The 26,798-nt window shown below is 42.0% G+C and overlaps 4 protein-coding genes across 7 annotated transcripts in view; 2 read left to right on the forward strand and 2 right to left on the reverse strand.

The window, feature by feature from the left end:
- Window positions 1-1,243: 1,243 nt before the first annotated feature.
- slc22a3 (solute carrier family 22 member 3) lies at window positions 1,244-10,246 on the forward strand. 2 transcript variants are annotated; one of them, XM_062468900.1, is made up of 12 exons: window positions 1,244-1,356; window positions 3,028-3,500; window positions 3,687-3,790; window positions 3,910-4,064; window positions 4,175-4,343; window positions 4,521-4,638; window positions 4,747-4,850; window positions 5,340-5,554; window positions 5,690-5,798; window positions 7,352-7,464; window positions 7,739-7,838; window positions 8,023-10,246. In XM_062468900.1, exons 2-12 carry the CDS (start codon window positions 3,090-3,092, stop codon window positions 8,090-8,092), a joined length of 1,668 nt encoding a protein of 555 aa, XP_062324884.1. In that variant the 5' UTR covers window positions 1,244-1,356; window positions 3,028-3,089; the 3' UTR covers window positions 8,093-10,246. The 2 variants fall into 2 exon arrangements, with proteins under 2 accessions (XP_062324884.1, XP_062324885.1); XM_062468901.1 differs by lacking the exon at window positions 1,244-1,356 and having other exon boundaries at window positions 3,011-3,500.
- A 266-nt stretch (window positions 10,247-10,512) lies between these two features.
- LOC134026350 (afadin) lies at window positions 10,513-19,919 on the forward strand. Its single transcript, XM_062469024.1, has 23 exons — window positions 10,513-10,737; window positions 11,485-11,677; window positions 11,888-11,997; window positions 12,179-12,321; window positions 12,399-12,442; window positions 12,534-12,644; window positions 12,760-12,968; window positions 14,447-14,592; window positions 14,839-14,930; window positions 15,068-15,339; window positions 15,517-15,660; window positions 15,990-16,188; window positions 16,713-16,807; window positions 16,927-17,013; window positions 17,124-17,189; window positions 17,354-17,427; window positions 17,585-17,703; window positions 17,814-17,987; window positions 18,069-18,157; window positions 18,263-18,406; window positions 18,539-19,453; window positions 19,643-19,730; window positions 19,855-19,919. Exons 1-23 carry the CDS (start codon window positions 10,642-10,644, stop codon window positions 19,917-19,919), a joined length of 3,675 nt encoding a protein of 1,224 aa, XP_062325008.1. The 5' UTR covers window positions 10,513-10,641.
- Window positions 19,727-22,260, reverse strand: dusp23b (dual specificity phosphatase 23b). Of its 2 annotated transcripts, none has more exons than XM_062469019.1 (3): window positions 22,110-22,260; window positions 20,943-21,223; window positions 19,727-20,775 (listed from the first exon to the last, which is right to left on the reverse strand). In XM_062469019.1, the coding sequence occupies exons 2-3, from the start codon at window positions 21,210-21,212 to the stop codon at window positions 20,590-20,592; spliced, it is 456 nt and encodes a 151-aa protein (XP_062325003.1). In that variant the 5' UTR covers window positions 21,213-21,223; window positions 22,110-22,260; the 3' UTR covers window positions 19,727-20,589. The 2 variants fall into 2 exon arrangements, with proteins under 2 accessions (XP_062325003.1, XP_062325004.1); XM_062469020.1 differs by having other exon boundaries at window positions 20,943-21,226; window positions 22,127-22,256.
- Window positions 22,261-23,495: 1,235 nt separating this feature from the next.
- The window catches only part of gng2 (guanine nucleotide binding protein (G protein), gamma 2), a 12,807-nt gene continuing 9,504 nt past the window's right edge, over window positions 23,496-26,798 (reverse strand). For both annotated transcript variants that reach the window (XM_062469023.1, XM_062469022.1), the window contains 2 exons: window positions 24,443-24,557; window positions 23,496-24,315 (listed from right to left, as the gene is read on the reverse strand). In XM_062469023.1, coding sequence (XP_062325007.1) covers window positions 24,187-24,315; window positions 24,443-24,529 — 216 coding nt within the window. In that variant the 5' untranslated portion in view covers window positions 24,530-24,557 and the 3' untranslated portion in view covers window positions 23,496-24,186. The remainder of the gene's footprint in view (window positions 24,316-24,442; window positions 24,558-26,798) is intronic.

Below are 26,798 nucleotides of genomic sequence, written 5' to 3' on the forward strand. Positions count from 1 at the left end.
GGGCCAGAATAAAAAGGGGGTTTGTCTAGGATTCTCCAAGACAAACACAAGAGGGCGCAGTTCTACCACTGCTATGGGACTTACAGGCCGACGTTCATTGGAGACATATATATGGCCAGCGATAAGACGGACATCCCTTGTCAGGAATAGATAGATTAAAATGAGTTCATGTTCTCAGCTGCAACTAGTGTCCAATTTATGGTATATGGCTGACTTCTTGTCAGTTGTCCTTTTAAAATACAGTTTATATTTTTGTCTAGGATATATAAATTCCACAGTATCAGGCCCTTCAACAAAAAGGTTAAATAGATGACGTTTAAGCTCCAAAGGTCTGTCATTGTAAGCTGAGTTACAAATTTGTGACTAAATAACTCAGGTACAGAGTTGAACTGTAATTCAGATTCATGGTTACCCATAATGCCCTCAGTCAATTATTTATCATCAGTTCGCACAGTCGACCGTGTGTAACATATTTATAAAAACAATTTCTGAAAAACTGGACTTCACTGGGAGACTGGGCCAATGATGATACAGTTTGAGTTTTGAGTACTTTAAAGTTATTACGTAAATAGAGTTACGCCAATGGGCAATGTGTAAGAAAGGCTCTTATGATTTTACAATCGAACACATAGAATCTTGTATCATCACCTGTATTGTCATGCTTTCTGAAGAAGTGTGGCACTTGGCCTGTACAGATGTGCATACTAAAAAGTGAAAAGTGCTCTCAAATAATGGTATCCTGTTTCCATTCATAGGGACATGGGTCTATGCAGGTTGCAGATTTGACATAAAGAGAAAACAAACTATAAACTCTCAAGTAGCTTATAAAATATATCTTTCACTGCTTCTGGCACCCTTCGCTCGAACCATAGTTCTTTTTTTTGGGGAAGGGAGGTAAGCCCTGAAAAAACACATAATTGATTAATTTGTGAGTAATGTTAATGATTCCAAAGTGCTTTAAGGTTTACAGAGTTAAATAAGTTAAGTTATTTAAGCGTAAGCATGAGGATAGAACAGTTCTGAGAATGGAGAACAGGTGTAGAGTGATGTATTGACCCCTCGTTTGTTTGACCAATGTTTGAGGTCTGGTGATTGAGTCCAGATGGTGGGCAATAACATTGCTTCACATGCTTACCATAAATCATCCCAAGCTGTCGACTGATGTTGTCATAGGTTGCTGAAATAGACTCGTTGATTTAGTAAGTTACTTTCAAATGATTGGAATGGTAGAGAGACATGAAAACAACAAGGTAAACCGTGTAGCCTATTACAAGGTTAGCTTTCTCTTGGACCAACGACTTTTTATTTGAGGCTTGGACTTTGACCAACCCACTCGCCACAACCGAGGTGAAATCAGTTTCATATTCGACATTCAACAGACATTCATATTCGTACCTCCGTTCAGGCTCCGCGTCATATTTAGGGACCGGGGTAAAAGAGTAGACAGTCAGAATGTTTCTTCAATATCTTTGTAAAAAATGAACATAGAAAATTAAAACTTGTTGCACATTCTTCTACTACTAGCTGACCAAGTTGTCCAAGCTTTGGTTTGGTGATAAAGTTGATTATTGATTAACCCATAGCCAATAAATCAACAAAACACTAATATTTCAGTATTTCCTCAATAACTTTGTCAAAAATGAACATAGAAACTTCAGACCAGTTTCACATTATTCTACTCCTAGCTGACCAAGTTGTCCAAGCTTTGGTTTGGTGATAAAGTTGATTATTGATTAACCCATAGCCAATAAATCAACAAAACACTAATATTTCAGTATTTCCTCAATAACTTTGTCAAAAATGAACATAGAAACTTCAGACCTGTTTCACATTCTTCTACTCCTAGCTGACCAAGTTGTCCAAGCTTTGGTTTGGTGATAAAGTTGATTATTGATTAACACATAGCCGATAAATCAACAAAAACACCAATATTTCAGTATTTCCTCAATAACTTTGTCAAAAATGAACATAGAAACTTCAGACCTGTTTCACATTCTTCTACTCCTAGCTGACCAAGTTGTCCAAGATTTGGTTTCTGTTAAGTTTCTGTGATAATTGTTGACAAAGATATTGATGAAATATTGGAAAATGTGTTTTTATTGATTTATCGGCTATATGTTAATCAATAATCAACTTTATCACCAAACCAAAGCTTGGACAACTTGGTCAGCTAGGAGTAGAAGAATGTGAAACAGGTCTGAAGTTTCTATGTCCATTTTTGACAAAGTTATTGAGGAAATACTGAAATATTGGTGTTTTTATTGATTTATCGGCTATGGAGTAATCAATAATCAACTCTATCACCAAACCAAATCTTGGACAACTTGGTCAGCTAGCAGTAGAAGAATGTGAAACAGGTCTGAAGTTTCTATGTTCATTTTTGACAAAGTTATTGAGGAAATACTGAAATATTGGTGTTTTTATTGATTTATCGGCTATAGGTTAATCAATAATCAACTTTATCACCAAACCAAAGCTTGGACAACTTGGTCAGCTAGGAGTAGAAGAATGTGAAACTGGTCTGAAGTTTCTATGTTCATTTTTGACAAAGTTATTGAGGAAATACTGAAATATTGGTGTTTTTATTGATTTATCGGCTATAGGTTAATCAATAATCAACTTTATCACCAAACCAAAGCTTGGACAACTTGGTCAGATAGGAGTAGAAGAATGTGAAACAGGTCTGAAGTTTCTATGTTCATTTTTGACAAAGTTATTGAGGAAATACTGAAATATTGGTGTTTTTATTGATTTATCGGCTATAGGTTAATCAATAATCAACTTTATCACCAAACCAAAGCTTGGACAACTTGGTCAGCTAGTAGTAGAAGAATGTGCAACGAGTTTTAATTTTCTATGTTCATTTTTTACAAAGATATTGAAGAAACATTCTGACTGTCTACTCTTTTACCCCGGTCCCTAAATATGACGCGGAGCCTGAACGGAGGTACGAATATGAACGTCTGTTGAATCTCGAATATGAAACTGATTTCACCTCGGTCTCGCCACAACTCTATTGTGACAGAGGATGTAGCATAGCTATATAGACTATACAAGATATCGATGTGACATGATGAGTTGGTGGGGACATGGTTAAAAGAGTTGAAGCAATGCTAAATGTAGATGAACTGCTCGGCTGCATCGGAGACTTCGGACCCTATCAAAAGCGGATCACAGTACTTGGATCCCTCCCTGTGTTACTTTTTGCTTTCGTGCTGGTCGGCGTCGTGTTCCTCGGATACACTCCAGATCACTGGTGTCGGTCTCCTGGAATAGATGACATTCAGGAGGAATGTGGATTGACAGAGAGCCAGCTGAAGGAACTGACCGTGCCCCGCAAGGAGGGGTCAGGCGACCTCAGACGCTGCCAGAGGTTTGCGGTGGACTGGAACAACTGCAGTGACCTTAGCCGATGGCACTTAACGACACATTTCAACCAGACTGTTTCATGCGACAGTGGATGGGTCTTTAATGCGACCCGCAATACGATTGTTTCCGAGGTATAGGACTATGAACTACATGTCCCCTGCAGTTGAATTGAATTCAAAGACGAATTAAGTTACCCAGAAATAGGCCAAAACATACACACAGAGACAGTATTATTTTATGTATTTGCCTTGACAGCATTGTGAATGCGCATTTGTTAGTTGCTCAAAAGCTGAAATGTTTGTCCATTTTTGTTAAAGTTTTCTTTAGTTTGTGAGGATTCATGGCTCATTGGTCTGGCCCAAGTATTCCTTGCTGCAGGTTTCTTCATTGGCTCTTTTGTCATGGGATACTTGGCTGACAGGTATACACAGGCCTGCTATGTGTTAGTATGTATTTCTATCAGTTGTCTTTTACAGCCTAACATTAATTCTTCTACAGCACCTTTTTAAAATAACACATTTTTTAACTCTTATCCCTCAGGTTTGGCAGGAAGCCATGTTTTATTGTGTCAATGTTTGGCCTTGGGGTATCAGGAATAGGTGTCATGCTTTCGCCTAATTACCCCCTACTGTTGTTCTTCCGGTGTTTGCAAGGATTTTGTGGAAAGGGAGCATGGACAGCCACCTACGTTCTAGGTAGATTTTTCAGTTTCCCAATTACCATTAAAAATAACCGACTATCTATGGATAGACAAGTAAAGCTGCAGGGTAAAGCTAATCAAAATGTGTATTTGTTTTTGATCTAGTGATAGAGTTCTTTGGATCGAACAACCGGAAATTTGTGTCTGTGGTATTCCGTACCTTCTATTCCGCTGGCATGGTTATTTTACCTTGCCTGGCCTATATCATGCCTTCATGGAAAATGCTGCAGCTGGCCATGACCCTACCCTCCTTCCTTTTCATCTCGTACTACTGGTAGTCAACAAAACACACACACACGACACACACAGACACAGACACACACTTATGGAAGGGAGTTCCATCCAGACTGTTTTGATAACTCATAAATGATAACCCTAAGTACATTTGTAAGAATATCACAATGCTTTGAGACTGTGCACATCTGAGACATAGATGGGCTTTCATTTAAAGGTTAATTCCGGAATCTCCTCGCTGGTTGTTATCCCAGAGAAAAAACAAGGAGGCCATGGCTGTTGCTGAACGCATTGCCAAGTGCAACAAGAGAACTCTCCCGCTTAATCTCAAAGAGGTACGACAACCTCTGGAGAAGCCGGCATTGTGGTAGGATAAAATACGTTTTTTTACTAAACAAGTGACAAGTGCGTTGTACGAACGGCCACTGTGACATCTCTTTCAGTTGGACGTTGTACAGGAGAAACAGGAGGTCAGTCGTCCGTCAATAATAGACTTATTCAGGACAAGAAGGATGAGGAAAAACACCCTGATCCTCATCTATGCCTGGTCAGAACTCACCCACCTATGTTTAATATTTCATAATGATCCTGTCCAGTTCACATGTGTTGGTTCTTTTTAGGTTTTCGTGTTACTGAAATGTACGGTGTCCAATCTGTCATATGTTTAGGTTGAGTAGAGTACTGTAAGGTTGAGTAGAGAAGCACTAGGGGATTAGAGGAGAGAAATTGTTAATTAGCGAAAAAACCTATTCCTCTCCCTTCTCTCTATCCCACTCCCTCTCCATCTCCTTCTCCCACCCTTCTCCCTTTCTCTCACCCCTCTTCCTTTCCCTCTCCTCCTCTTCCTCTCCCCATCTCTCTCCACTCCCTCTCACACCCCTCTCCTCTTCCTTTACCCCTCTCTCTCCTCCCCTCCTCTCCTTCTTCTCCTCTCTACCCCTTCTTCTTCCTCTCCTCTCCCACTCCTCCTCTTCCTCTACCCCTCCCTCTGTCCCTGCCTCTCCCTCTCCTCTCCCTCTCTTTCTCCCTCTTCTAGGTTCACAAGCACTGTTGTTTTCCAAGGCCTGGTCTTGCGTCTTGGGATTACAGGAGACAACATCTTCCTAGACTTTTTCATCTCTGCCGTAGTGGAGCTACCCACTGGTCTGATATTCTACCTGTTGGTAGACCGGATGGGACGGCGCCCCCTAATGGCTGTCTCCAACTTCATCGGAGGTGTCTCTTGTCTTATAGTCCCCTTCGTGCCCATGGGTAGGTGGATTTCTGCTCAGGAACGGTTAAGAATGAGCATGTGTATATTGTTTCTTTCAGGTGTCGTGTTTTGTTCATTTGCTGGAGCTTTGCAGCAACTCATGTCATGTCCTTGATATTTTCCTTCATCAAAAGACCTCCTGTGGTTGAAGAAAACCATAGCCATAATCGGGAGGCTGTCTGTAGCTATTGGGTTTGAGACAGTTAACTTTGCCAACACAGAGCTCTACCCTACACCCCTCAGGTAAGACAGGGCATACTAACAGACAACTAGCATGCCAATATGGTGCCCATGCCAGTAAATATTGAAAGTCATGCTACTTGATAATGAATGAATATGGTAGCTGATTGTCATAATTGATAATGACTGTACACTGTATATTTGATAATGATTTTCATGATGTTTACACTTGACATTGATGATATAACTAATGTTCTATCCTATGTGCTAAACCTACAACCCCAATTCCCCAAAAGTAGGGACGTTGTGTAAAATAGAATAAAAAACAGAATACAATGATTTACAAATCTCATAAACCCATTATGTTATTCACAATAGAACATATAAAACGTGTCAAATGTTTAAACTGATGAAATGTACCATTTTAAGGAAATAATAAGGTAATTTTGAATTTGATGGCAGCAACACGTCTCAAAGTTGGGACAAGGCCATGTTCACCACTGTGTAGCATCCCCTCTTCTTTTAATAATGGTCTCTATCTGTCTGGGAACTGAGGGGACCAGTAGCTGGAGTTGTGGGAGAGGAATGTTGTCCCTTTTGTGTCTGATAAAGGATTCTTGATGCTCAACGGTCCTGGGTCTTCTTTGTAATATTTTTTGTTTCATGATCCACCAAATGTTTTTAACTGGTGAAAAGTCTGGTTGCAAAATGTTCCTCCAGCTGTTTCTTTTTAGTAACACATACTTTTTTCAGCCTTTTATTGCCCCCGTCCCAACTTTTTGTTGCTGCCATCAAATTCAAAATTACCGTATTTTTTCCTTAAAGATTCTGTAAAGCAAAATTGAAAATGAGTATTAAATTCATCACACCACAGAAGAATGTGTTGTTAACTACCCATCCAAATTCTAATGGAAAAAAACACAGACAAGTATGTTAAATTAGGCTTTGAAATAGTGAGAAAATCAGCAGGCTTCTCTGCATGATACTGGGGAGGCGTGTTGTCTGAAGCAACTGAAGCGCCGCCCCCTTGAATTTATTGAATTTAGCAACAACAGCAACAACTAGCTAAATACATTGCAGATATCAGAACAGTGTGTTAATTACTTTGTCTTTGCATTGTACCAGCTGCGTAACAGAATGCAGTTTTATAAACCATCTGTGATCTGACAAGGTGGCTATGGTTATAGGGTGGTTATAGGTGGCTGTGACTTAGATAGGTTGGGTTTTGCCCCGCCTATATAAAACCTGAGCTGAAAACGGGTGAGAAACTGTTCAACGGTCTAACTCCACATTTCAGTGCGACAATGTTTTCGCGCTTTGCACATGCTTTCAGCAACTCATTTCACACGTATATAATGTACTGAGAAGCAAATCATGGAATTTGCTTTACAGCATCTTTAAAATTGTACATTTCATCAGTTTAAACATTTGACATGTTTTATATGTTCTATTGTGAATAACATAATGGGTTTATGAGATTAAATCATTGTATTCTGTTTTTGTTTATATTTTAAACAACATCCTAACTTTTTTGGAATTGGGGTTGTATACTAGCCTACATTTTAGAATGTTAACCTTTCTCTCTAACAAAAGGCTAATGAGAACCTGTCTGACAGGAACCTGGGAGTGTCTGTGTGTTCCTCAGCCAGTGACATTGGGGCGATTGCTGCCCCATTCCTGCTCTACAGCCTGGCCAGCATATGGCAAGAGTTGCCTTTGTTTCTCTATGGTAAATAAGCCCTTGCTTTCTGCCTAGGATGTTCATTCACACAGCAACGCTTCAGAAACATCTGTCTGGAACATAGTAGATTTAAGGATAGAATCAAGAGACCAGTGAAACATTCCCACCAATCGTTAGCAACAGAGCTGGGGATAGTGTTAGCAGATAGGGTGCTATAAATGTTTGTCCCCACCAATGTTCAAACCAAACCTGGTCTGGAATACCAAAACCAATACTAAACAGAACTCAGTGCAGTGCAACTGTGTCCCCTTTTTGGTTGCAGGTGCCATGTCTGTGCTGTACAGTGGACTGGTGATGCTGCTGCCAGAGATGAGAGGAGTGGATCTGCCTGAGACCGTGGAGGAGGTGGAGATGTTGAAATGGTACAGTACAGGACAGCAGTGCATCTGCGTATGACACACACACTGGTCTTTCAAATCAAGACAGAAAAACAAAACTACGATGTCATGAGATCAGTCAGACACAATATTCCATGCACTGTATTTATTCCGGCTTGTTTATCTCTTTGATTTGTTTATGTTTATTTTTATTTTTATTGTTTACCAGGGGTAAGTATAAGGAAAAGCAGACCAACAGAAATGAGTCAGTTGTTGGCCCTCTGACTTCAACTCGCTAGCTGTGAAGATGCTCTTCTGGAATCCACTGGCAACTCTTAAACTCTGTCAATGTTATAAGCTACTGAGGATACTGTGGAAGAAATTGGAATTTCCTGTGTGCTTACATTATTCACTAATCAATAGAACTAGTCATTGGATACTAGTTAGTATGTTCTCATGTGAGCTTGCTATTAATAATAGTAGATTGTGTCAGGTTAATAGATGTTCGGAGTCAGGAGAAAGTACTGGGTAAACGTCCCTTGTCATGACTACAAGGAGAGCGCCAAATATGATCTCTCTAGTCTGAGAGTCGTCATGGGTTGTGAGCTGTGAATCTCTTTCTCTGAGACTGTTGTAACGGCATCACTGCCTGACTGTCACTATGTTTACATTCTTGTGCCTTATAAAAGATGGTCCTCAGGCCTTCTCAAAGGTCTGGTTTTCTCTCCCAATCTGCAGATTGATCATACTTATTAAAATCCAGAACTCAACTGAACTTAGTAACTCAAGAGAAGAGACAGACAAAACACTTTCTTCATCAATACACAGAGCTGTTGAATATATTAAGGTTGAATTTAGATTTCATGAGACCAGCCTTAACTCCTTTATTCTAGCAAGAGAACCTCAAATTAGCTCAAAGCTAACGGTGGCTAACTGTCACTTCTCATAACATACAAAATATGCAAAAGACTAAAACTAAGTCATCATACAAATCATTATAAAAGTACACTAACACTATTTCAGCTATTGAAATAATCTTGCCATAAATCGTAACGGAATCAGTTAGTCGAAGCTGGCCCCATGCTCATGTCCATGAGCAATTTACGTCCAAGAAACACTCAAAGCTCATAGTCAATCAGTTGATGTGTCTCATCCTTCCTATATTGATCCAAGCAGACAAAGTCCCTGCCACCTGACAGCAAATGGTCCAACCAAGGTTACCAACTAGGGTAACCTAGTTACCAACTAGAGGGGTTGGAGGGGATATTATATTATTGTATATTATTATTATTGTATTATTGTATATTTTATTAAATTCTAATTACACTTAGTGCTGCTAGTTTATGTACCCTTAGTATAGATAGTCCACATATTTAAATTTTAGGTCCCTATATGTTTATTTTATGCACCTTCCTGCCAAAGCAAATTCCTTGTCTGTGCAAACTTTCATGGCGAATAAATCCCATTCTGATTCTGATTCTGATAATAGACCAGTAGATGAGAGTGGTTGGGTGAATTGAGTTAATGCTAGAATAGTCCCAGGCTGCTGCTATGTGTTATTCAGTGGGTCTGGAGAGTACAGGTGCAGGAGGAATCTTGGTTTTTCACGTCTCAGACCAAGTATAGAAACCTGCATCTGAACGAATGATACCTCGTCTGACTTTATGAAACTTGATTGTTGAAATCATAAAAAACAATTTGGGGCAATATTTCGAAAGTTTAAAAAAGTTCAGAGACACTCCTGCCAAGATGTATTTCCCCCTGTTTTAATATGTACATGGAGTACTTGCTGAGCTATAATGTTTATCTGATTTCTTTTTATATGACCTATTCTGCAAACACTGTCTAGGGGCCCTTGTCAGCTTGTCCAATAGGAGGGTAGAATAGAGAGCCTGTTTTCCATCAAAGGAACATGTATTGCAGCCATGGCCCTACTTCTGCCCCAGTAATGATGCAGATATTGAACCAGGACGTTAGGAGGAATAAAACAATAATTGGATACATTTGCATTTTCAACATCCCAATAGCCATTTTCCACATCCAGAGGACAATAGCCTTTGTTTTCGCTTAAAGAAAATAATCATAACATAATTGTTGGTTGGTGTATGTCGAGGTCTTTGTTCCATCGTGAATAACCCACACAAGCATCACTGCCAGTGACAAAAGATGGCCTAAATAAATGGCCTTGATTGAATAGGAAGACGTGTAACATGCATTCTAGTGAAAATCCCTGATATGAATGAGAAGCAGTGTTTTCTCAAGCATGACTCGCCCTGATTCTGCAGCAGAAGGAAGGACTGCACAGAGCAGTGGGCTAGACCGCAGTAAGTTCTTCAACCCAAAGTATGCAGAAGTTTAAGTTGGCAAAATGTACCAAAATAATCACTATAACTTTATTCTTTCCTGTTTTGTCCAAAATGCTGTGTTCTCCAACCTGTATCTGTATTATATATTTAAACAAAGAACAACTTCAAATTTCAAACTAAGTTAAATAAAGACGTGAGAAATGTGTAATTGTGTAATGTCTTTTCCTTTGGTGGGTCTGCTGTAATTGGTATTTGACAAAGACTATCAGCCTGACGCACATAACAGGGACACAGTGACCCGTGGTTAAATAGGGGGTGGAGGCAGCTGGGGAGGTGATATATTCAGAGGAATTCAGCACTAAGTCGTAGAAAACAACTAACGAGTTTCAAATTTGTTCAAAAGTTTAGGGCTAGACATTCAGATGTCAATGTCCTCAATTTAAATAGTGCTTTGGAGCTAAACGCAGCGACTGTTCTTGTGTGTGTGGAAGACATCAGTCAAGGTAGAAAACTTTTGACAACCCTCAGGACATCTGTGCACCATGCCTGAAGAGGAGGACTGGCAGAAATTGGCAAATGTTATCCTGCACTGGAACAGCAACAGGCTTGACTTGTTTGAAATAAGTCAGCCAAGTAAAGTACGTACACTTCTTGGAACTTCCTCTCATTGACGTCTCTGTATGAGTCACAATTGTTTTCTTATTTTGTTTTCATAAATGTTTTATGCTGCATGTTTTTGATATCCTGACCAGTCTCATTCATGACACCTGGTACAGAGATGTCTGGGAATGTATGTCTCGTCTGTAAGGAAATTAGAATTCCATGGTGAAGATGGGTAGATAGAAAAACACATTATTCTGTTGATTTAAACAAGCTTGTGTTGGAATGTAAGTATGTGTTAATAACTACAAGGGACAGTTCACCCAAAAATCTAAAATACACATTTTCCTTGTGCTATTTATCCATGTGAATTGTTTAGGTATGAGTTTTGCAGTTTGGGAGCTATGAACCATAGAGATGTCTGCATCTCTCTATAATTGAATGGAGTTCGATGGCACTCGATTTGTGCTGCTGGATTATCTTGAGGAACCAAACGTGCATTTTAGATTTTTTTGAGAACTGTCCCTTTAAGGTATACATACCAATATTATTACAGTTATAACATAGCAGTAGTAGTTTGGGTAGAAATTTATTCAGGGAAACTGGGTCTGCTTTATTCCATTTGTTGCACAAACATTGTTTACCATCACAAAGTCGTCCAAGGATAATTAATTAGAAAAGGCTCATTATGACATGATCAGCAGTTTTGATTCCCTCCAAAAAATCCTAAACTCAATGAATTACCAAAACATAAGTATCCCTTCTCTTTTACAACTTCTCCCCAGAGTTTTGAGTTCCAAGGTGTGATGCGCTTCTCCTTGGAGGACCGCACCACGGGGAACTTTGCCACCAAGTGTCTGCGTGTCTGCAGCAGCTCCACCACCCGTGAGGTCATAGACACCCTTCTGGAGAAGTTCCGACCAGACATGAAGATGCTGTCCACACCATACTGTCTGTATGAGGTCCACTCTGGGAAGGGTGAGTCTCCCAGCCCTGGAGAAAGAACTCTGCAGACCTGTAAACATGTCTCTGACATGAAAAAACATCCTCAAAATGAATACGTTACAGTACAATTATAGTTTCTTTTTCACCTTAAATGTCCATTCCAATAAGTGTGCTAAAGTTAATAAGATTAGTACATAGTAAGCTCATAGCACCTATTTACTTTCCTTTCTTTTATGGAAGAAGAGCGTAAACTGGACCTGAGGGAGAAGCCTTTAGTTGTGCAGTTACACTGGAACACTGACAACAGAGAAGGTTGCTTTGTCCTGAGGAATGAACAGGACATCCTCCTTGAGGTAATCGGTCTTTTAAACCTCGATGTCCAACGTAGCTTTGATAGATCCTGTGGATATGTTCTCCTTGTCACTTTAGCTCATAGAAATTCTTCTGTGACTAAATTGGTCGGAGAGAAACTATGTAGAAGTGTAGGAATAAAAGTTGATCTGTGCGATTGTGTAAATAAATAAACATATATAGGCCAACTGCCATGAGAGGAAGGAGAAGGGGGGAATGATACAGAACTTCAAGAGGACACTGTCACGGAAGGAGAAGAAGAAGAAGGAGAGGAGCACAGATGCAGACCTCAACACCAAGACTGAGGGCCAGTCTTCAGGAAAAGAGTATGGCAATATTCTAGGCTGTTATCCCAGGTGTTCAGCAATAAGATAACTGTCATTAACCATTAACCCACCCTTAGGTACTCTGAGGACAGGAAGTTAGGTCACAGGGAGCACAGTGCAGGTGGGTTAACCTGTTCTTGAATACATTTCACATGACAAACATTACTGTGGTTAGCTTTCATAACCCTAAAAGTATTATTACTTTTTTTAAGGAGAAACTTATTTACAAAGCCTGAGGCCTAACAAGTCAACTCAAAATGGAGACCAGCTTGAAAACACTGACAAACTACAACTCCCTTTAGGGGTCAAATTCAGAGACAACTGTGAGTAAAATTATTTGCTATATCTATGTCCATTGTCATGACAAACTGTCTCTTTGCAACCTCACAGTCCACTTCCTCCACTCTTCTGCCCCCTTCTGGTGTCTCTGTGTCACAGCTGAAGATTCCTTCCTGTCAGCAGTCATCAACTATACCAACAGCTCCACCATTCACTTCAAGCTGTCCCCAGCCTACGTCCTCTACATGGCAGGACGCTATGAGCTCCAGCGTCACGGCAGGTCAGACTCGCCCTCCTCCCCAGAGCAGGCACACAAAGTCAGCTCGCTCGTCAACAAGATGGTGAACCTGACAGAAAGTGTGATTCAGGTGAGCAGGATCCTGCAACCGCTACTCCAAAGATTGATTTCTTAGATTGAGAACATAACAAACACAGAATTAAGGAATATTTCACTACTGTTGCATAACTGTACAGTATCTGTGTCATTGGAAACACATTTACATTTTACATTTAGTCATTTAGCAGTTACAGTTACGTACTTACAGTACGTACAAGGACATTCCCCCGAGGCAAGTAGGGTGAAGTGCCTTGCCCAAGGACACAACGTCATTTTGTACAGCTGGGAATCGAACCAGCAACCTTCTGATTACTAGCCCGACTCCCTAACCACTCAGCCATCTGACTCCCTCTGAAACACCAAAACGTGTACAACTTCAAATATCTATCTATCTTTCTATTTCCGAATTCTGAAGACACTGTATACTCGAATTGTCAGGATTGCAGGATTAATACAAATTCTTTATTCAATATGAAAGTACTTAACAGAGCACTCTGTGACCAATCTACTGGAGGACACGTAACACAAATGTCATTCAGCACAGAGTGATAAGGATCCTAACACATACCATGTCTTATATAGACTCACAGCATCTGTTCATTCTAAACAACAGTTAATCAATATAAATGTCAGTCACATTATCCTACACAATGATGTCCTGGACTAGAAAACAGACATGCATCTGTTTTCAGTCTCTTCCTATCATTAGCTTAATCCTAAAACAACACAATATTAGTTAAAACAACACAGCCTCAGAACCTGATGTCCCAAAGCTCCTTACCCCCAGGTGATTAAGAACTCTCATGCTGCAATTCCCATAAAACTCATAAACTCATAAAAAGTCATAAAACTCCAGAAGTTGACCATCAAAAATGGAAATTAAACTGACTTTTGTGGGGTCATCACCCTCAGAAATAGTTAATACAGATAGCCATCTGACCTACCATAAACAATCCCCCAACAATTCCTAACACTTTACAACCTCTCAACCTTCTACATACTCAGCTTAATTATCTCCCCTTCCTGCAAACAACATAAATTGTTGTTCCAGTATGTTTCTTATCAATGAACCACATTTTAATACACATTGTTGCGCGAAGCTAGTTGTTTTAGCTTCTTTTTGACACGATTCAAACCAAAATATCCCACCTCCTCCCTTCATAGCCACTCCCACAAAACTACAGTAACGAGCATTGAGTGGAGAGGCAGAGTGAGCGCAGGTAGGTAGACAGACAGGTAGTCAGGATACCCCTTAATGATTGGTCATGTACAGTATTGCGATGCCCACAGATGTCGGAATGATGTCATATTCAAAAAGTGCTTCTCAACATTCACTACCCTACCTTTAATTGTACATACATCCAAAAATTCTATTACACTATCTAAAAAATATCTAGTGATCTATCGATCTGTCAATCTATCGATCGTTAGGTCTGTCTGTCTGTCTGTCTGTCTGTGTACTGAATATAGAGAGCGTTGTGAGTGTGATGTTGTTGTTGTGCTCACCAGAAGCAGCAGGTTATGGCTGGAGCTCTGGCATTCTGGATGGCCAACATCTCAGAGCTCCTGAACTTCATCAAGCTGGACAAGGACCTGAGCCTGGTGACACAGCAAGCACAAGATGCCCTGGCCCATCTGGTGCACAAAGCTTTCAAGTAAGACACTGAGCTAGCTAGCATAGCCTTCTTTCTTTATATTTCTTTCTGTCTTTCTTTTTCTTTCTTTCTTTCTTTCTTTCTTTCCTAACTTTACTGTATGCCACTCTAACCCTTACTCTGAGAGGGTACATTTCAGTGTTGAGTCTACAATCAAATCAAAGTGGGACATCTAATTATAAGATAATTTGCCATTAATTTGCACTGACCTCATCATACTTTATTGAGTCTATGTTCTCTGTGTAGGAGTCTGGTTGACTGTCTACAGATGGACTTGAAAAAACACATGACAGGGTTCCTGATTGACCCTGAGAGAGAGGATCAACTCCCTGGAATAGGTAGGGTTGGGCTGTGTCTGGAGAAGATGTCCAACCAGTCTCTCCATGCTGACCAACCTGTCTCCCTATTTCCTAACCTTTCTCCCTATCTCCTAACCTGTCTCTCAGTCTCATAACCTCCATCTTCCTCTTTCCAGAAGGAGTGGTGAACACGTTGACGGCCACCATGTCTCTGCTGCGTCGCAGCCGGGTCAACCCCGCCCTCACCATTCAGCTCTTCTCGCAGCTGCTCCACTTCATCAGCGCCTGGCTCTTCAACAGGCTGCTGGGTGTGGAGGCCAGCACCCTGGGCCTGCGGTCCCACTACTGGGGGGCGGCCCTACGCCAGAGGCTGACCGCCATCGAGGACTGGGCTGAACGACAGGGGCTGGAGCTGGCTGCGGACTGCCACCTGGGACGCATCCTTCAGGTGTGTGTCTTGCCTTAGGTTTAGAGTCCTCTTCCACCTTGGGGCTTGTTGAGATAAGATAATAACTTTATTGATCCCCAAGAGGAAATGTACTTGCCACAAACCCTTTTAGACGTCTATACCAACTGAACTTTGATCATGCAGACTAAATACACTGTGATGTGTAATGTTTTCCAGGCAACAATGCTTCTGACCATGAACAAGTATTCCATGCAAGATGCAAAAGAAATCCAGAAGGCCACTTTTAAACTGAACTCCCTGCAGCTTAAAAAGCTGATGAACAGCTACCTTTACGCTACCAATGAGCCACTTATCCCCCCTGTAAGTACACATGAAGTACACACTCAAATGAATTTTGGCAGTTTAGTAGTTGTAAGTTCTGGAATCTTCTACAGTAAATGGTATTTATTAAGAATGTAACAGGAATCAACTTTGTTTGTGCATTGGTAGACTTAGGGTTGTGGTGGTAGTTTGAAGTTATTTTGGGCAAACCCCAGCTCACTACATAAAACATAATTGCTGGCTAAGAGTCAATGCCTGACAGGGCAGCAGGCTGCTTAATTATGAAAATACGTATACCCATCTGTCTTCACTTTTTACTCACTGTAACATGCCCAAGTCTGCTCTTATGATGACCTTGGTTCCTCTAGGGCTTGATTGATAGTGTGGTGGCCCAAGCAAAGGTGTCTGCAGATGAGCTTCTGCACTGTGAGGGGCGGGACCTGGAGCTGGAGGAGAGCTTGGACCTCCAGCTGCCCTTTCTGCTCCCTGACGGGGGGTACTCCTGCGAAACCATACAGGGCATTCCGCATGGCTTCAGGGAGTTCCTGGAACCCATTTGCCGCAAAGGTACAGCGAGTTCTTATCTTTTACCTCATTTTATTTCTATCATTCAAATGAACAATTTCTGGTTCTTAGAATGTGAAAAAAAACTAGGCATGGCATATCAGGTATGGTTTTAGGCTTTCAAACAAACTTGCTCAGAATTCAAATAAAAATTAAAACCCCTTTCACAAGCAGTCACAAAACCCTAAACCCTCAGAGAAGTAGTCTTGCTTGGTAACCACTCTGTGTTTAGTGATGTACGCCAGAGTGGTTTGACTGCAAAGGAGGGAGAGAGGCAGAGAGAGAGAGAGAGGGAGGGAGAGAGATAGAGAAAGAGAGAGAGATAGAGAAAGAGAGAGAGAGAGAGAGAGAGAAAGAGAGAGAGAGAGAGAGAGAGAGAGAGAGAGAGAGAGAGAGAGAGAGAGAGAGAGAGAGAGAGAGAGAGAGAGAGAGAGAGAGAGAGAGAAAGAAAGAAAGAAAGAGAGAAAGAGAGAAAGGGGAAAAGAGTGGGAAAGAGAAAGTATTCCATATGTTCTGCTCTCCCCCAGGCCTCTGCACCCTTATTTCTCTCCCCCACTCCAATGGCCTGTGGACTGTGTTCTTTGCTGGAGCCAGCACCCCGTCCTCAGGGAGTACCAACTTGGTGAGATCTCTTTCAAAATGCATGTGAACCGTATGCCCTTTGAAAGCTGAGAAGGTGACTTATTTCTCACTTAATGCCTCTTGAAAGCCAACAACACTAACCTCCATGTCTTTCACCAGCCAGTGGGTAGAGATCCGGAGGTCGTGATCCTCACGCTGAAGAAACCCTTGAACAGTGGAATGGGGGTCAGCATTGTGGCTGCCAAGGTAACAGTGACAGATTGGGGCCGGAACAAAAAATCCATAATGTTCCATTTTGAAACTGTTAAACCTCCCCTAACTAGTTAATTTACGTTTTCAATTTTGTGTCGCCACAGGGAGCAGGGCATGGCAACCTTGGAATTTATGTCAAATCTATTGTCAAGGGAGGACCAGCTGAAATGGTGAACTACAATTCCACTTTAGATATATAGCATTATCCCCCAAGCAATTACACACGGGTGCAGAAACAGATTCATTGTATTCAAACTTGACATGACAGGAGAGTTTGTTCAAACACCTCTTCAGAAGGTCCTGTTTTAGTGATGTCATTCGTGTACACACATAGGATGGGCGGCTGTCTGCTGGAGATCAGCTGTTAAGTGTGGATGGACAAACCCTGGTGGGAATTTCTCAAGAAAGGTAGCCTAATACTCCTGGCATTCACTCAAAGTCACTCAAGCTTTTATTAAATATCCATCTGTATTTTGTGGTTTCAAGTTGGAAGTATTTTAAACCGAATGTTTGAAAATCACTTTTGTTCGTCTGATGTGATGTGAGAGTTTCTGTGACGTCACAGGGCAGCAGGTATCATGATGAAGACCGGACCAGTTGTGACCCTCCAGGTCGCAAAGCTGGGAGCATGTTTCCATGGCCTGGATGCTTTGCTCTATCAACCACCCTCAAAGAAAACAATGGGTATTATGAGCTATTACAATAGTCAAAATCAATAAAGTCATAAACAGTGTGCATAATATAGTATGCGTTGTCTAGCCCTGAACTTCGAATCAAACCTGTCTGTTTCCTAGATGGAAGTCATCAGAGCATCTCAACACCAAATGAGAAGTCCCCCGTTCGGAACATTGGTGTCGATCTGAGTATCTCGGGACTATGGGGGGGCCAGCACGGAGCCAGCAGGAGAAGGAAGGAGCAGCTGCTACTCAAGAACAGACAGCTTTATCGCTCCAACCCCAACATGATTGGTGAGGGGTTAATCCACCTCTCATCGTAAACCGAACGGAGTCGCTTGAGGATGATGCTCAACCGTTTCTCTTGCTCAACAGCTCTGGTCTCAGACGAGGGAGAACCTGCTGATCCTGTTGAGATGCGAGGACAAATCTCGGCCGTCTCCACCCACGATATTTGCTCTGATGTAAGTGACTGATGTAGGCGTTGGTGTGGCTTGCTACACACACAGACACAATGACTTAGGGGAGAGTGACTCAGACACAGAACGAATGTTGTGTGTGTTCCTCAGGAGAGTCTAAGGGAATACCAGACGCTGCCAGCACTGAGATCTCAGGACAGGAAAGCCCCAGCTAAACATGAAAGACAACTTCAGAGCCCCAGAGTTACTTTCAGTCCTCTTGAAGAACACATCCCTGACAGGAGGGCTTACATGGTTTGAGACTACTCTTCTATCGAATCTTCACCATTAAAATGTTCATCAAACAAAACAATATATTCTTATAATTAAGGGTGCCTACGTATTGGGAATGCACTCAAGTTTACATTTGGTTATTTCCCCCCAAAGAGACATGCACACTCTCAGGACAACCTGTGTGTTGAGACTGTGGCGCCCCTAGTGGAAAAGCCACAGGGGCAGGCCAGAGGGAGGATGAGTCACCAGGCCTCTGTCCCTGTCCGCTCCTGCATCTCAACCCATGACCTCCACCTCAAGCTCCCTCCGGCTGCCAGGCACCATCAGAGCAACCGTCAAAGTGGGTCAGGTTACTGGAGAACGCCAGCCATACAGAACCCAGTAACCTCAATACAGCCAATACGCATAGACATCCCTGCAACAAGGCCAATTGACACTCGCCCTCCCCTCACCACCTTCAGGCAAAACACAACATTGCTGACGATGAGGTTGAGCCAAAGCTCAAATGGTGATGAAAAAACACAGCTTATCAATCAGGGGATGAGCTTCCAGAATCATGCAGGTCCTTCTTCCCCAAACCAGACGCTTCCTCAAGCGTCTGTGAAATCCCAGCCGCTGCAACAACAGCCGAGCATCTATCAAGAACAACAGACCAGAGCTCCAACAGTCTTCTTTCCGCCAAGACAAACCTCCCCTCACAAGCCGTCCCCTCAGCAGCAGCCAGGTGTTATCTCCCCCAACCAACAAAACCTGTACTCGGATCTCCACCGGGAGCTGTCCGGCTGCAGTGGCTTGTCCCCAGACCCCTGGAAGAGGGCGGCCCGGGAGGCACTGGAGAAGCAGCAGCGGCTCCAGGTTGTGGCCCTGCTGGAGCGCGAGCTACGCGAGCTGCAGGCAAAGGACCAGCACACCCCTGAGGAGAAGGACAGGCTCCGCAGGGTGGGCCTAGAGTGGCAGTTCCAGAAGAGGCTGCAGGAGTTCCAGCAGAACGGAGAAGATGATGATGAGGAGGAGGATAAGGACGTGAGGATGATCATGCAGCAACTGGAGGTCGAGGACAAGACACAGGTGACTGAACTCACCAAGGTCACTCTAAGGTCAAAAGATCATATAGGCAGTAGGATACTCTGGGTAGGAATGGACAAGAAAAGATTTAGGCGTAGAGCAGATAAAGCTCAATAAACGTTCATTTATAAATACTGCATTAAGTGGGTGGTAACTATAATAAGAAATTGACTGGCGTGTTCTAATTTTCAGCTACAAGGGAAGGATCCCTGCAAACTCCAGCAGCACATTGATGAAAACACCAACCCTTCAAGAGAGGACAAGAAAATCACTTCATCAGGTATGAAGAACTTTTATTTCCTTTTAACTTACATATTTTTTGTTTCCTACTGTGAAAAACATGGCTTGTAGCCTTTGTGTTAATTCGACACTATTGTTTACAATGTTTTGTTTTACATTTTTAGGGACAGATCAAGGTTATAATGGATCTGACAAACTTGACTTGCATACAAGGAAACCAGAGGAGTAAGTCTTCACACATTTACACACCACTCAGTATCAAGTATTCAAGGAAAAGTTATTTTAACAAAAAAATCTACATGTGGCTTTACTCTACATTGTATCAAGTATTCCCAACAACATAAATTACATCCAACATATATAATAACATCCATCATCCAGACCAGCGATTAACATTTAACCTTCTGTCATTAAATCACAGAGACCAGAGAGAGACCTTGAGGAGAGAAAAGGCCCCGGAAAAGCTCAGTTTTAAGGAGCGTCAGGGTCTCTTCAAGTTGGGCTCCAGAGCCACAGCCAACGTCAAAGCCCTGGAAGCTTCCTGAGGCCTTCCCCAGACAGCATATCAATCAACATATGCAGCCCAGGAAGAAAAAGAAAATGGTCTACAAGGACACAAACTAGCCAGATCTATGTTCTGTAGAACAATAGTGTTTAGAATAGCAGGAGTTTGTATCTAGCTGTAAAGTTGTTGCCGTGTTAGTTTAGCTTTAGTGAGTATTCTCACTTCCTATGTCATGTTAAAATCGACATGTTTGTGCAGTTTTTATAAAACCGAAAGACACAGCATGAATCATGTCACATTCAGCGGTTCAATCAGAGACAAGTGTCCTGTAAGGCACCATTAGCCACTTGATTTTGTAACAACATAGATTCTAGTTTATGATGGGTCTATTTAGCTATTTGATGCGTTGATAAAACTGTACTACAGCCTTCTCCTGCTCGTGCGTTTCTATGGACCCAGGACGCAGTCTGCGGATCTCATTGATGGCATCGATCCCAGTCATTTTCCTGGTCTTCACCAGGTAGCAGGCTAGCATGGTCCCGGTCCTTCCATGCCCATGCATGCAGTGCACCGCTACGCCCTGCAGAACAGAGAAGAACTTGTTCAGTCTCAACTTGTTCTGTGGATCCCCAGATACCTGTCCCTCCTACAGTAAACCCCAGATGTGGAAAGAGTTAAGACTGTTTCGTAACTCGGGTAAACATTAACGAGCCATAAGACGCTAGCAGGGTTTTGGTTGGGCCTTACCTCGCCTTTAGTGTTGGACTCCTCCACGATCGAAAGAAATCTCTGAATTTGGTCTGGACTAGGCGGACAGAAGTCTGTTATATTTATGTGGTGCAGTGTCACCCCTGGACAGGTGTCATAGTGAGGTGGTTTTCGTTCACATAAACAGACCAGATGTTTTATGCCATTGTCAAATAGATAGCGATAGTCTGACGGCATTCTGGGGAAAGCCATTCCCGCCAACTTCTGAGGTTCCACCCAGGAGAAGTTTGACGGAGGTGAAGATGCCATCGCAGAATCTCCTCCTAAAATGTGAAAGTAATTCAAATCAATTCATTGTCATAGCACAATGTGCAGGCACATATGAAAGCTGTGGCTTCACCAAAAACAGTTTGTGTGTGTGTGTGGGGGGGGGGGGGAATACCTGCATAACATTAAATAAACACAGCATAGCAAGACACAATATAATACATATAAATATATAGAACAATCATTTACATTAGAAATGATAAACATATGGCAGTAGTGTGAAAGAAAGTCAGAGTAGACACTCACAGGGAGGAGAGATCTGGGTGTGAGTGTTAGTAGGTAAGAGAACATAAAGGTGTGTGCGTGTAGGGTTCAAGGGGACTGATGAAGGTAATGTAGGCTAATGGCATTTCCTCATCACGACCAACACAATAAAATCTTAAAGCATAGGGCTCTCGTCATGCACTGGTGGGATCCATAGGCACCACCATTTTCACTTGACATACAGCTGGGTGAAACTGGACACTTCTTTATGGGAACTGCTTACCTAACAAGGCATAGGTCAGTGCAGTCTGGGAATTCATACTAGCCTTTAGACAAGTTAAATATAGTTTGTGGTCAAATCTCTCAAAACATGGCATTTACTTCAATCCTAACATCATAACTGTACTAAACTACACATACGTGGACGTATATTGCATCTTCTTGCCAATGGGGTCTTGGTTTAATGACTGTAGATCAACTAGGTAGTTGATCAATGGCAAGTTAGTGTAGCCAGTTTGCGATTAGTTCGCCAATAATATACAGTGTACGCGTACAGTTGTCTGTAAGCATACAGGCTACTGCTTACAGAAAAGACATCGTCTGTAAAAAATAGTAGTCTTTGTTGGAGAGGAGATACATTTCTAAAGTTAAAGCAGCTATCTATCGCCAATAAACACAAACGACACACTTACGAGGATGGATGATTCGGCGATAGTGTTGTACGGGTCTGAGACAAACTTGCAGGACCAGTTGCAGTATTCTACCTACATTGCTACAGTTACTATATTAATGTGCAAATGCAAAATGCGGAAATTGTCTTCGGCACTTGAAGTGGGATTGTCTGTTCATTGGACAGTAAAGTAGTTAGGAATTCAAGTCTAACCAGCAGGTGGAGACTTCGACTAGGTGTAAAATATACTGTTTCCGGTTCAGGTGGAACTCCCAAATAAATGCCCCCATCAATAAGGAGACAACAAAAATGTATTTATTTAATGCATTCAGACAAAAAATCTTAGTAAATTTGAATTCAAATTAAACATCCAACGATTTATTATAGAAGACATATTCAGTCTTCATGGAAATCCATATATTAAACAGCAAAAAATAATATGGTAAAATATTATAGACTATGGTTGCAACGATATCTGTGATATCAATTGTAAGTATAACAAAGCAGGCAACCTTTTTAAAACCCATTAGACTACATCTAAAAATTTGTCATACCAAGACATTAATTGTCATTAAATTAATATTTAAACTCTACATACACTGTGTATGGATATGAGCTAGTTATTAGCTGTCCTTTTTCTTATTTTTGTTTGTAACACACCTCTCCGAGAAACATGTACGTCAGTGTGTCATGTGTGTCCAACGGATGTTGTAAAATACCCTTGTTAAATATACGTGCATCGTCTGGTTGTTTATCCGTCAGGATGGCCGAGCGGAATCTCTGTAAGTGTGGATTCGATTCCCACTTCTGACTCTGAAATTGCGCTGTATTTCGTTTGGTTATTTCCCCATTAGGCTACGGTTCAAAACTTCACATTTCTATTAATAGACTTTATATTATTTATATTTTTGTTGTTGTTGCGCCCTTTTGGCTTAGTAAAATAATTCTGCCATACATTTTGTGAAGGTGAGTAGAAATTGTAATAGATCAATGATTTGCTCATGTTGACGTGCATCTTCTCCCTCTATTTTGTCCCTGCAGAGCTTCTGCGATGTAACATAATTTTATGAATGGCTCTACCCTCTGGGCTCCTGGTCATTAGAGTGTTGTTCATGGTTGCTTGAGTTTTTATAAAAGCTCAAAACAACTCCAAACCACAGTTTTGGAGTATCTGAGAGATATCCTTGTTGAGTCCAGCTTAGTCATGATATTTTAATATTTGGCACTTCCAGATAGTCTGCCTTATTCATACAATATCCACATTAAAAAGAAAGAAAGAAAAGTTTGTAAATTTTCATGCAATTAGTAATGATACCAACACAAACATCTAGAACATACAACACAGCACAGTTTACTTGCTAGTAGTTTTATACAAATAGTAAAAAGAGAGCTTGGATTTGAAGGAAACAAATACTGCCACATGGCCTGATAGATATTCATGTACTGAAACAGTTTTTTTTCTCTCTCAGAAAGGTATCTGTAAAGAGTATCACGGAATAAAACGTTCAAATTTGCTGTTAAAAAAGCTTTCACCATTCTATTAAAGTAAAAAAAAGTGAATACAGCCTTTTCAGTTGTCACACACAGTAATAGAAAGCTATCTAAGATCTACAGCTTAACGCTAAGAGGAACATAAAACAAATAACAACCCTCCCAAAGTAAAAACATTCCAACAAACAGGTGTGGTGAGGCAGTGAGCCCAGGCAACCATCAAACCATCAAACTGAACATTTGGAAGTTCCGAAAGAACCACAAAACATTTTTTTTTTTTTTCATTTTCCATATACTTATATATATATACTTTTGAACCCAACCTGAAGACTCAGTTGATTAGTTGTCCATCATGTGTTCGGATCGCAACCTCGGCTCACCTGACTATACAGATCCGTACAACATACTGCACACCTTTCAACACCAATCAACCCCCTGGAAATGGTAACGTGTTACTCTGTGGCTTTAAGTACACTCTTAAGGTGCCTTTTGACAAAAGGGGCATTTCCTTATGGCCTCCTGCTAGAAGAACGTAAGTGTTGAACGTCCGTGGCCGCAGAGCAGGCAGCCTGTTTAAGGGCCGGGCCTCTTTTACAGGATGGCGCAGAAGAACTTCTTCTCTCTGAACGGGTTCTCAGAAGCTGGTACGGGGGACAGCAGTGGGTCTTCTTTGGCGTGAGCTTCGCAGTAAGACATCAGATCTGCTGCTGCTTTCGACACCTGTGGTCAACAGAACACGCAAGGAAACACATGCAGAAACACACCCACAAATAAAGATAGTTACCCAACACATAAGGTGTATCTGTGGCCTCTTGTTGTGATGTAATTTAATGTGATTTCTGCTCACCTTTATCCTGTCGATGTTGGCCTCCATCTTCAGCTGCTCCACCAGTTTCCTGGCTTGTGCAATGCTGGCTGTGTTGTTGCTTGCCATCGGGCTGGTTAGTAGGGCCTTGTGTAGCCTGTAAAGTGTAGACAAATACAGAGTTGAATTTCCAACAAACACACATGCATTCATTCACACACACACACACACACACACACACACACACACACACACACACACACACACACACACACACACATACACGCGCACACGCACACACACACTGACATGCATGCACACACGGATGCATGCCCATCCATGCACATGCACTGTCCACACACACACACCCACCCACACAAGCATGCACGCACACACAGACACGCGCAGGCATATTATTTATGGTGGCAGTTGCTAGGCAGCCAGTGACAGTGAGGGGGAGGGGGAGAAGTGTGAAGAGAGACTCAGAGGATCTGGCTCTGTCCATTGTTAGTGTTTGCAGCTGATCCAAACAGTATTCTGTGTGTTCTGATAAGAGCTGCCACTGTTTGCTGACCACATAGGAACCATGCCAAGGTCAAGGGGTCATATGTCACATGGATGTGTACTCTGTAAGGTACATAGAATACAGGAGCCTAATGTCAATATCTGCTCACTATGCAGGACAAGATTATGTTCATTCAATGAACTTAATTGATCCCTAAGGAAATCTGTTATTTTATGCAGGCCATAGATTATAGAAGCTCAAAACTTAGTGAGTAAATGCAATAGCTGTCCTTTGTTTTTCAGCAAGACTCATGTGTCTGGGTGGTGTTTAAGGTCATGGTTATTGGTGTTATGGCATCCACACAGTGTAGGCGTGCATGTGTGTGTGTATGTGTGTATGCAGACGTAGAGGTCTAAACAGATGCTGAATGTATATAACGTGAACAGGCCTGGTGTACAACCACCAGCCACCAACAACATCAATACAGTGTGTATCAAATTCAGCAGACCCGGCTGGCTCATCACCACAGCGACACTGCATCCTCCTCATCTTAGAGAGCGATCCATCTCCTACCCTGACGCAGAAGGTTACACACGCTAAAATACGAAAACGACGCCTCACCCCTCGAACAGACAGGTTCCAAGTCACACATAACGTGTGTTCTGTAGCCAGCACTACGCAAGATCATACTCAGATGGCCTGTGTCTCAAGTGTTTGGCAGCCTCGGCTTGACTGCTTGAACTGTGGTTAATCCTATCCACCCCCCTGCCTCTCCACCCCACTGATGCCCCCTCCCCCCCTCTAACCTCCCCTTCCCCCCTAGTACCCATGCACTGTGGAGTGAGCCAGTGTGTCGGAGACTGATCTCAGTGTGGCGCCCGAGCTTGAATATTGATGTCCCACCGTGGCACACCTGTCCACCCAGAGCCCTCAAAGAGGACACCTCCACAGGACGCCTGGAGCTACTGCTGCTGGCGTTTACACAGTCACATCCTGCCCACCCTGGTCCCCCTCAGAGATCCGTCCTCACTCCCTAACCAATAACCGCTCCCGGAGTCATGAGGTCTGATGGCATTGCTGGTCCCTAGTGCCTGCAGAGCCATATTTACACCCCAGCATGGACTGCGTGAACATCAGCTACCACCTGTCCGTCACTTTGAACTAGGTTAACAAGCACGGAGACAGAAGTGCGGAAAGCAGAATCTTTATCCCCTCATTGTCCTCTAAACTCTGAAGTAAATGTTAAATGTAAAACAGACCATAAGCTGGAAGCCTCCTCCTGTGGTAGGGTAGTTAGCTCCAGACTTCAGCTGTGAAGTCTTATCTTAAGTTTAAGGTAGTGTAGTGGGTTTAATATTGGCCAAACAACCAAAACTAATTTCCCTGTGTTTGAAGGAAGAGGGGAAACTGAACAGTGTATTAACATTAACAAAATAATGCCAATACCAATGGAATTACAGTTATTTGACTCTATGGGTTAAATCAGAGCAAGAATGGTCAAAGTAAGGTGAAATGAAATAAACATTTAATAACATCGCAAATGAATGAAATCAATTACAAGGCTAACATGTTACAAAATGAAGGTTAACTCTTACCTACACTACCATGATTATTGTAAACCAGAGATAGAAAGCAAGATGTGAGGAAGGAGAAGGAGTATAAGGACAAGCCAGAGCTGAGGAGAAGGTCTCAGGAGATGAAGAATCCACAGAACAATGCATTACAATTCCTTTTATACCCAAGAATAATCAAATCACACCACATCTTGACCCTTACTTATCAACATATGACTAGCAATGCGACAGTAAGTTACGCAAGGAGATGTGAGAGCCATCAAGTAGAGACTCCGTCCAGCAACTCCAGATTTTAGCATATGATGGGTGGGGGCAGGGT

The sequence above is a fragment of the Osmerus eperlanus genome, chromosome 9, assembly GCF_963692335.1.
Source record: "Osmerus eperlanus chromosome 9, fOsmEpe2.1, whole genome shotgun sequence".
NCBI lineage: Eukaryota > Metazoa > Chordata > Actinopteri > Osmeriformes > Osmeridae > Osmerus > Osmerus eperlanus.